The sequence below is a fragment of the Hippocampus comes genome, unplaced genomic scaffold (assembly GCF_001891065.2).
Source record: "Hippocampus comes isolate QL1 unplaced genomic scaffold, H_comes_QL1_v1.1 scaffold37, whole genome shotgun sequence".
Classification (NCBI taxonomy): Eukaryota; Metazoa; Chordata; class Actinopteri; order Syngnathiformes; family Syngnathidae; genus Hippocampus; species Hippocampus comes.
Window position 1 is genome coordinate 1,944,264 of NW_017805535.1, and position 10,760 is coordinate 1,955,023.

Sequence of the window (10,760 nt, forward strand, 5' to 3'; positions counted from 1 at the left end):
TTTTGTTTTCAGGACTTTGTTTGTTCCGGATGTTTTCTCAGTGTTTTGTTAATACAGTTTGCCAAGTCCACCCTGCTCCTCCCTCTTGCCTGCTTTTTGGGGTCCTCTACCACCGACCATGACACATGCAGGCACGGGGAGAACATGCAAACTCCACAGAGGGAGGCCAGTGCCAGAATCGAACCTTGCACCTCTGCACTGTGAGGTCGAACGTGCTAACCACTGGACCACCGGTACATGTTAAATACAGCAATTATATAAATAGTGCAATATTCAACAGCCATATTGCATATTACATGTTTTCCCAATACCATGAACCCCTAATTTTCACATGATTTCAGAATAAAACTTGCAGATTTTATGTCTAATATGATGGTCACATTCAATATGGCCAGCACGCCGATGTTCATACGGAAGGGGCCATCCCGCTTATAATTACAAAGAGCAAAGAAAAGAGAAACAATCTTTATTTTAGATCTCAAAAGGGTTTAGTGACGCCTGTGTTTTCATTTTGGTATGAAACGGTTTCGAATGAGTAATGTGTCCTTCCTCGATTGGTGTACTGTGTGTGTCATTCTACCCAGGTTCCTTGTTCATAACTCGTGATTCACAAAAAAACATACGGGTCATACGTGTCATGCCATTACACAATACCACACAAACCAAACCAAAACAAAAAAAAACAAAAACCCTCACAGATTCACCTTAAAAATGTTCAGAACTCTTGCATACCAACATTGACGCATTCCTCACGAAAGCCTGCAAACCAAACATTATTTTTACTCAGGTCATTGCAGATTAAACTGGCCATCAATTAAACACAATCACACTATTCTTTTTTATATTTTGAATATTTTAATAATAACCCTCACACAAAATAGCTACTACGATGATTTAAGATTAAAAAAAAAATACATTTTAAAAACTGTTTATTTTTAGATATCTGTGCCTCAAGTGGCGGGCACACAAATATCTTGGTGGGTGGGCATGGCCCCCTATTGCCCGGCCATGGCGACAGATGTGACGAGTAGTAACTGCAGTTGTCCGATAGCTAACAGATTGCACGCATGTCAGTAAGCGTGTTTAGTGTGTTCTACTAAGACTGGGCCACAACTGGCAATGGGCACCTGTTGCATAAAAGTAGTGGAAACTGCCCCACTTTTCTGCTTAAGGCTCTCTTGGTTTTCACCATGCAAAGTTTGGGAGCGAACCACAAGCGCAAAATGATGACATTTACTGTCAGTGTTCGTGGAAGAGAAAGACGAACCTTGGATATTTCACCACCACATTTGTTATGGCCCTTTTTGCACACCTCTTGCAAATTTAAAGGAAGTGTGAGCTAACAAATACAGAATATAAACACTCTGTCTACGGGGTCAACAAGTTACATACGAGGCCATTAACTATGCCATAAAATATTTGACGATGCCTCAAAGTCCTCCCATCAATAATCACTGCCTGCTTAGTTCCTAAATTATCATAGAAATTGAGTGCTTGGCATCATGAATACCTGCACAGTCATTGTTGTCTAAAAGATAAATCTGCCAAGAACCTCACAACGCAACCTTCATAATCGCAAATGAGCCACTGATTTACCACTGAAATGTAAAAGTCAATGCTAATCAGCTAATGCAAGAGTGAAAATCTTCCTTTGACTGATTTTCTTAACATCGCGCTCACTGCGCTGTTAGACTTTTGCTTCATCACCAGTATTGTGGTGCACAGAGAACATTGATTTAAATCATACAATTTCAGCCATCACTGAGGAAAAAAAAAATGTAATTTGCAAAAGACTTTTTGACAAGGATCCAAGAGCAGTGCTTTTTTGAGATTGATGTCTCGTCTGGCTCACTGCAGTGAAGCAGTTATAAATTGGATGAGAGGAGTGTGCCAAATGGCAACGCTTTTCTCTTTCACTAGCGAGGCGACTAAAGCAAATGCTTAAAAAAAAAAAAAAAAAACATTTTTTTCTTAACTCTTAACTCAATAAATGGCACAATATAGACAGATAAATATAATTGATTGATTTATTTTTAACTGATAGTAATATCCTAGTGGCACGGCGATCGACTGGTTAGCACGTCCGCCTCACAGTGCAGATGTGCAGGGTTCGATTCCGGCTCCGGCCCTCCTATGTGGAATTCTCCCCGTGCCTGCGTGGGTTTTCTCTGGGAACTCCGGTTTCCTCCCACATTCCAAAAGCATGCGCGCTAGGTTAACTGATCACTTGAAATTGTCCATATGTGCGATTATGAGTGTGAATGGTTGTTTGTCGATATGCGCCCTGCGACTGACTGGTTCAGGGTGTACCCCGCCTGCTGCCTGAAGACAGATGGGATTGGCACCAACACACCCCTGACCTTCGTGAGGATAAAGCGGCAGATAATGGATCGATGGATGAATGATATCGTACATATTTTACATTTTATCATCCATCCATTCTTTGTTTTGCTTATCCTCACCAAGGTCATGGTGTACGAGAACCTATCGTAGCTAACTTCAGGCAAAAGGCGGGGTACACCCTAAACTGGTCTCCAGCCAATCACAGGACACATTAAGCCAGACAACCATTTGCACCCACATTCACAATTAAGGACAATTTAGAGTCTTCAATGAAGTTACCATGAATGTTTTTGGAGTGTGGGCGTGCTGCCTACATTTGATTATATTCACTGCAATTCCAATACTTCACTTGAACAAATTCAGAAGAATCTGAGTGAAGTTCATATTTACTCTCAGTAAAATAATGTAACAAGTGAAGATTTTACAGGGAAATAGTTTTATATTCTAGCTCAATGAATCAGGAACATAGTATGTACCAGTTGGAGATCAACAATCAGGTTAGAAAAACAAATCAAAAAGACAGAACATGCTTTTCGCTGTTCCAATGACTTTGAATGATTGATAGTTATACATAATGTTTGTTATACAGTCAAATATTTAACCTATACATCATTCTTAGTTAAAGCAGTTTATACTTAAAATGTAAACAGCTGTTTGGAATTTAGATTAGCTCCTCAGGGATTTTAGTTTGCTGAGAAAGGGGTAACTGATAATGTTTAAATGTTACAGAGTTAATTCATGAAAATGAAAAAGGGAGAAAACGATAGATTGATGAAACTGGTTACTTGCCTTTTCCTTTACATCGAACGTAGGTGATTGGGGTTTCCCCTTGCTGGATTCTGGATATCCCAAAGAGATGATGCAGGGAAAAACGAGGCGGGACAGAGAGTGAGGAGAAGGAGGTTGCTTGATGCAGTCGAGACAAGGTCTGAATACATATCAGCTGCGTAGGCTTGGGGATGGAGTTTTCATGCCGTCATCGTCAGGGGGACAGCATTATTCCTATTTTCTGTTGCTCATCACATTGACACGTGTAGAAACATTTTTTTCCCCAGTTATAAGGCAAACCGTGACTTTTTCACTGTCAGAATCCACTTCATTTGAAAGGTTTGTCACATGGTATACACCAGGGGTGGCCAGCTAGTCAGAGACGAAGAGCCAATTTTTTTACTGTGTTACTGCAAAGAGCCGCATCATACACTTCCTCGCGTGCATGCGCACACACATGCGCGCGCGCGCACACACACACCCACCCACACACACACACACACACACACACACACACACACACACTTTTTTGGCCAAAGATCGACTTTTGAAGTGACCAACTTCCCACAAACGACCCGATCGCGCAAGTGCAAGCATACACACACACACACACTCGCATGCACACACGCGGGTGTCCACCAGTGCACTCGCGCACATATGCACGCACACTACGATGAGCAACAATCAGAATGGGCCGAAAATGAATGAAAGCTCAAGATACAAACAAACAAATCTTTTTTTTCCCCCCTATTTCATCCTCGCACCCCTTGTGGTCGACTTGGGACCAGTTCGCTGGCTCCCGGTCGATTCTGATCGACATATTGGGTACCCCTGCCTTAAAATCAGAGGTAATTCGCTGACTCGCTTAGCACTTAGCGCCGTTGTTTGATCATGAGCGGTAACGCAGTCATCTGATTGGTTGCCTCTATGTCAATCAAGTAATGGGATTGATGATAGGCTGACGTAGTACGTTCTGTGTAGTTAGCGCCTTCGTTTGAATGGCATCGCCACTACTGAGGCGTTTTCGACGCTTGTCGTGTGGAAGCCCGGGAGCCGCATTGAAGCAGCCAAAGAGCCGCATGGTTGGCCACCCCTGGTTGTCACGTAGCGAGATGGTGGTGGACCCCAAAAAAGCAGGCAGGAGGGAGGAGCAGGGTGTACTTGAAAGATTGTATTAAAACTCAGAAAACTAAATCCAAAACAAACAAAGTCCAAAGTATCAAACAAAACACATGACCGAAGATAAAACATAACAATGACCAAAACCTGACTGAAACAAACATGACAGCAGCCAGCAAACAGCAACAAACAAACATGACAGTAGCAAAGAGCAACAATGACCCGACACAGAGTTTTCGGGCTGGGAGTCCTTTTAAAACACTAATTACATAATGACCAACAGGTGTGCAGCTGCAGGGAGAGCCCTACAGTGCCACCTGTTGGTCCCAATCCGAATCATGACACTGGTATACACTTATCCATTTCCTATTCATTATCCTGTTCAGGGACATGTGGAGCTGGAGCTCACCTCAACTGAGCGAAAGGCTGACACCACCCGTCACTGGTCGCCAGTCAACCATAAAGCACATACAGACACAGACAACCATTCGTGGTATAGGAAGGTATCTGCAGTGCATTTTGGTGACACATCAGCCACAGCAAGAAGGTCCTGGATTTGGCTCTGAGAGGTCTGTGTGGAATTGACACAAACGCCGGTGTTTGCATGGGCTTTCTCCAAGTAGTGTGGTTTCCTCTCGCAGTCTAAAACATTCGTTTGAGGACGAAGTGATGAGTAAGGATCTCACAAAATTCATAATGTCACGGTATGAAGAAACGCCTCGATCGCCGTGGTCTTGTCTCTGTACAAAATTGCTTTTGTGTTTGAAGCTTAGTTTAGGGTCGGCTTTAGATGCAGACCTTCCCATGCACTGCTCCACCACTCTCTCCAGTTCATTACAGTACAAAGGCATCCAAATGGCCACGTAACTCAGGTGATCACATTACAAGAAATACACTGATGATTGGCCGATTGGCCCACGTGACACGTATGTAATGTGTACAAAACACGTGTCCACGCTGGCTGTAACTGAGTTACGTAAGGCGCCCAAAAAAGACGACTAATATTTGCATTCTTCCCCGCAAGCGCAAGTCGTGGCCCCGTTGGGCCCGAACTGCCAATGAACCTTCGCTTCAAGCAGGTTACGTTTTGGCTTGCAAGATGTGAGCCTAGGTAAATATGGTGCGCCACTTTTGTGATGTATGACTACGTTAAGCTCGCAGGGGCGATGTCGTCATGAATTCCATGTGTGTGTGGATGACAAGAACACCAAAGATGGATGCAGGAACATTGTGCTGCATACAGTTGTGTAAAACGTTGATAGAGAAATCTATGAACAAAATTGAATCATGTTTAAAGTTTCGGTTAATTTGGGCATGTCTGGACATACTCAGCGCAGAGGTGTCGGCCGTTTGGGCGGAGGGCCTTCTTTTGAGTAATCACGTCAAAGCAAGGGGGGCGAACAGATGGAAAAAGGCTTGACTCAATCACAAAGTGGGAATAAACGAATTGGCAACAAAGAGTTGTTGAATACCAAAAGACGGTTTGGGAACAGCTGTCGCACCCAGGTGGACATTTGTCATCAGCAAAGACTGTGACTTGTGTATTCGGGTAGATCAGATCACTACCGAGGGGCCGGACCGAGGGGCGTGGTATGCAAATCTCGGGGGCAGTGTTTTTCTTGTATTTTGCAATAAAAGTTCGAACGGGCGGAGAGGGAGCCGAGTGTGTGATCATCGGGGCAACTACCGTCGTTCGCTCTCAGAGATCCCTCCCGCTGATATTGAAGACAATTTTCCCTGTGTGCCGAGTCATTTCTTTAACTTTGTCCGAGAAAAACTCTGACAAACATACAAATTCAACAAGGGAACTGGGAATAACCTTTATCTTTTTTTTCAATTTTCCGTATTGTTAGCACATGTTTTGACATTGACAAAAAGTAAACTAAATGAAACATACTGAAACATCAGGACTTTCTGCTGTAAAGTGGTAACTAGAAGAATGTGCATGTGCAGAATAGACATTGGAACAATACCAGGCTTGAAAAAATAAGCAAAGTTTAATTTGTCCATTTGATTTTTAAATTTACATGAATCTTCACAAATATAAAAGACCTGCCCTTTTGCAGGGAACCTAATTGTTTCTCCCAAAAATAACAAAAAGCAAAACATTAAAAATGGGGATTCCTAATCACCTACAAGCAAAATTCTATACAAACAATATTCCAACAGGAAAACTACCAATGCAGTTTATCCTGTGGACGCTTCCCCAATTATTCAAGGAGGCTCTTCATTTTGTCTGGTTTTGTGACTCTAACAGTCTTTATGATGCTCAACTCTTGGAGGAACCTTGAGTGGATCATCAAATTTCTTGTCGGAACACCATTAGGTTGCAACATTTCAAGTGACAATATCAGCTGGTTATTTAATGATGCCCGTAGATGTCAATGCTTAACTACTCCTTGTCACTGAGGTGGTTTGTCAATACCTGCCTAAGCATCACATTATATCTGCATCCGTATCCTCTTTGCAATCATCTGTTGGGGGACTTGAGGGTGCACGGAGTGGCATGACTCAGAACCAGGTTAGTTTGTTTTTTTATCTCTCTCGATGCTATGTCAGTACTCACCATTATTTGGTGAGTACCTTGGAGGTAGAAAGGCACTATAGAATACTGTAAATGGAGTGTGCACTCTCGGAATATATGTTGCACTTGAAAGTGACAGGTGCAATGGGTCTTTGAGCCGGCTTCCTGTTGTTTCAGCATTGAGCTGTTGACAGCCATCAGTAGGCTGTTTTCCCGTATGATGCCATGTTCTCTAGTATCCATTTGTGGGGCACTGAGATGTAGGCATTCTCTTAGTCAGTTCGGGGATTCTTTATGCAGGTGTGCAGAGCCTTAAGAGTCTTGGGAGTTATGGCTTTCAAACTGGTAGTGGCGGGCTTCGGCCTCTTGCCATTGCTCTCTCTCTAAACTCTACAAGTGACTCAGAGAACTTTGCTGTTGTGATTCACTAAACGTTTGCATATATGCATGTGTTTTCATATATACATGTACAATGCCAGTGTCCAAGGGTTCAAATGTCACTATTTCTGTGGTACCAATGGCTGCAACAGTGGTGGTGCAATTTTATCTCTCTTTAGCAAACTGGTTTTGGCTGCTTTCACACCTGTGTGGGAGTGGAAAAAAAAGAAATTATTTTCAGTCTTTTTAAATGTAACATAGCAGGCTGTGTGGACACAAATCCACTCAGTACAAATCATCATGTGTCATCAGAGAAGGGGTGGTGTTAACTTAGGGTGGTTTCACACCTGGGGCTCTATTCTTGTAAGCAGCGCATACGTGCTCGAGCGTAAAAACTGGTGCATCTTGATTTTTGTGACGACTCAAGCTTAGAAGAGCATGTTAAATAATTTGGCAGAGCATGCTGTGCCATGCTGGGTTTTCGGTGGACCGAGGGCGTTTTTTTTTTTTTTTTTTACAAGCGGCTGAAATGGCTGTTTCTTAAATATAGGTTGGGAAACTGTCATCTGTGAGGGGCTCAGAAGAGAACAACTGCTTCTCAACATTGAGAAGAGCTAGATGCTGGATGCTCAGGCATCTGGTTAGGATGTCACCTCGATGCCTTCCTGATGTGGTGTTAAGAGACACATCACAGTGAGAGGAAGGCACGGGCTAGACACAATGGGGAAACAGTTCCCCACCTACCTGGGGATCTCCTTGGGATCTTCCTGGAAGAGCTGGACGAAGTGGCTGGGGAGAGGGATGTTTGGGCTTTACTGCCAAATCTGTGGGCCCCAGAGAGAAGTGTGTGTGTGTGTGTGTGTGTGTGTGATATATATATATATATATATGGCGGCCCAGTGCTTGAATGGTTAGCGCGTGAATGGTGCAGGGTGCAGGGTTTGAGTTTGCATGTTCTCCCCATGTCTGCGTGGGCACTCCGGTTTCCTCCCACATTCTAAAAAACATGCCTGGCAGGGTAATGGAACATTCTAAATTGTCCCTAGGTGTGAGTGTGAGTATGGATGGTTGTTTGTCTCTGTGTGCCCTGCGATTGGCTGGCAACTGGTTCAGGGTGACCCCCGCCTACTGCCCGAAGACAGCTGGGATAGACTCCAGCACCCCCCATGACCCTTGTGAGGATAAAGCGGATAGAATAGAACATGCATGGGGAGAACATGCAAACGCCACACAGGAAAGCCAGAGCTGAGATGGAACACACAATCTCTGCACTGTGCCCTATGTGCTCCACATGGAATGTGATTTTGGTGGATGTATGGGGTTCCTGTCATAGTATTTCATTCACAAATTTCCAACTACATCATCTATAAGGGAACCTAGCGGTTTGCTTGCCAATATCACGGAGTGTATTTCTGTTTCCGCAATGTCAAGCACATGGCGTACTACCCTGATTTTAATGCAAATATGGGATGGTGCTACAATTGGCCGGAAAAAGGCTATGTTACGCCCGATCCTACCTGCGCAAAGTACAGCAAAACACTAAAAGTAAACTCCACCCATGCACACAGTTAAGACTGCACTTTGCGGTAAACTTGCACTGGGAACAAAAGTAGAGCCCATTGTGTTCAGTCAAAACATGAAAACATCGTTGTGTGGCAAGTTTTAAGAAACCATGTGCAGTTGTGATGTAGGCAAAAATCTGATCACTTTTTATGAATATTTGATGAAATGTATGGATTCCAGTTAATTCCAAAGGGTTTACTTTGGTTTCAACTGAAAAGATCACCAAATAATACCATGTCATGGAACTCCAGTGTTCATTGAAATATTTCAGTCTGTTCCAAAGTGGTATGAAACTCGTAATTAATACTAAATTTCAAACGCTTTCGAATACAATCAAAGTGTATCGCATTAGTGTTGACTCACTCATTTTAATCGTTGTCTTCATTGGTTTGGGTGCATCTGTGTTTAGGATCCATGGATGACGCAAAGCCTGTTCTGGTGTTAGGCGTTTCTTTGTATCATATCTGATAAACAATATTCTTTCACTGAATGGACATTCATTAACATCTACGCTTTGATGATTAACCGTATTTTCTGCACAATAAGACACACCTAAAAGCATTAAATTTTCCCAAAAGCTGACGGTGCCCTTTATAATGCAATGCGCCTTACATATGGTGTTGCAGTCTCTTTATATTCCTCATTGAGTTGTTTCCCTGTTAGTGTTCCAATGTCATATAGTGCTAATTATTTGCAGGAACCAATTGTAACCTATAACACTAATTGACATGTGCATTTGCCAACACACACTCAAACAGATAACTACTTGGTGAGCTCTGGGTAGCCATAATGAAACGAAGATAATACTAAAAGCATAGTTAACTACTGACTAAATGAAGGAAGAAGGAGACAAGCAAGACTTCTAAGGATATTTAGCCCCTTGTGCATGTGAGCCCATGAGGTTTGTGTGCCTTTTTGTTGAATCAATTTGTCTTCATCACTTTTGTCTTTCATTTATAGTTTTGCAATGCCGTTTGTATTTATGTTTCATGTCCGTGTTTTTGACCAGTTCTCATGGCTTTGTGACAGCTGCAGCAGTTGTTAAGGCTTTATATAAATAAAGTTGGATTGTATTGTATTCCTTTTAGCTCCATCTAGTGAATGCATAGTGCAACGGCAGCCACAATTGTAGCTTCTATTCTATGCGCCTTAAAATGCAGTGCACCCTCTATATGAAAACAGTTTTAAAATAGGCCATTCATTGAAGGTGCGCCTTAAAATCCTAAGCTGCTTATAGTACAGAAAATACAGTATGTCATTATATGTACGCTTACTCTAAACAGTATGAAATGAAATCCAGAAACTTTGGATTGCTTGATCTTATCCTCACGGCCAGTGTATTTTTTTGCTGTTTTGTCGATTCAATGTCTGGGCTACCTGCATAAAAAAACAGTAAGTGAAAAGGTAACAAAGAGCAATGTTAGTCACGATGCTGTTGTGCTTCATTCATCAGTAACTGTTACAAACCAATGTGCTCTTAAAGTCTAAACACAGCATGAATATGCGTTTGTGGAATATGAGTTAAACGGCAAAATCCACCCATTTTTAGCCATCTCAGGGGTCAATCATTTTCCCACTTGCTGTTGATTGAAAATGACATCACAGTTGCTCAAGACTCAGATGACAAACAATCATGGCTCAACTTCAGAAAACCAGTGAGCTCCCTGAGATGGATAAAAACGTGTGGAGTTTATTTATTTGGCTTAATTCATAGTTCACAAATGCAATAATAATCAGAATGCCGTGTTTGGTGTGGTGGGAGCGCATAGAACATATTACTGTAAAGATCACTTTTGGGTTGCCGCCCCCTTTAAGTCATAATTCAAGATCTTTGAAGATGAATGTGCTAAAAAAAAAAAAAAAAAAAAAAATACATTGTATGTGTTCTTATGTAACAGCTTATACAGGTACTTATCCAAATTGTGTGTGTATGCAACAAAGTGTTTTTCTTTTTTCTTTTTTATTTTTTTGTCAACTGCAGTTAATTCGGTGATATTTATGACCCACCAGGTCAGGGCTCAAGCAATGACCAATCATGGCCAGAGGTGTCAAACGCATTCATGTT

General features: G+C 42.3%; 1 protein-coding gene across 5 annotated transcripts in view; it reads right to left on the minus strand.

The window, feature by feature from the left end:
* Nucleotides 1–6,208: 6,208 nt before the first annotated feature.
* The window catches only part of LOC109520702 (dual specificity tyrosine-phosphorylation-regulated kinase 4-like), an 18,236-nt gene continuing 13,684 nt past the window's right edge, over nt 6,209–10,760 (minus strand). For 4 of the 5 annotated variants that reach the window (XM_019878100.1, XM_019878099.1, XM_019878098.1 and 1 more), the window contains 3 exons: nt 9,970–10,072; nt 9,059–9,159; nt 6,209–7,337 (listed from right to left, as the gene is read on the minus strand). In XM_019878100.1, the coding sequence (XP_019733659.1) occupies nt 7,255–7,337; nt 9,059–9,159; nt 9,970–10,072 (287 nt within the window). In that variant the 3' untranslated portion in view covers nt 6,209–7,254. Of the gene's footprint in view, nt 7,338–9,058; nt 9,160–9,969; nt 10,073–10,760 lie in introns of those variants that run through there. The other variant, XR_002169222.1, reaches the window with a different exon arrangement.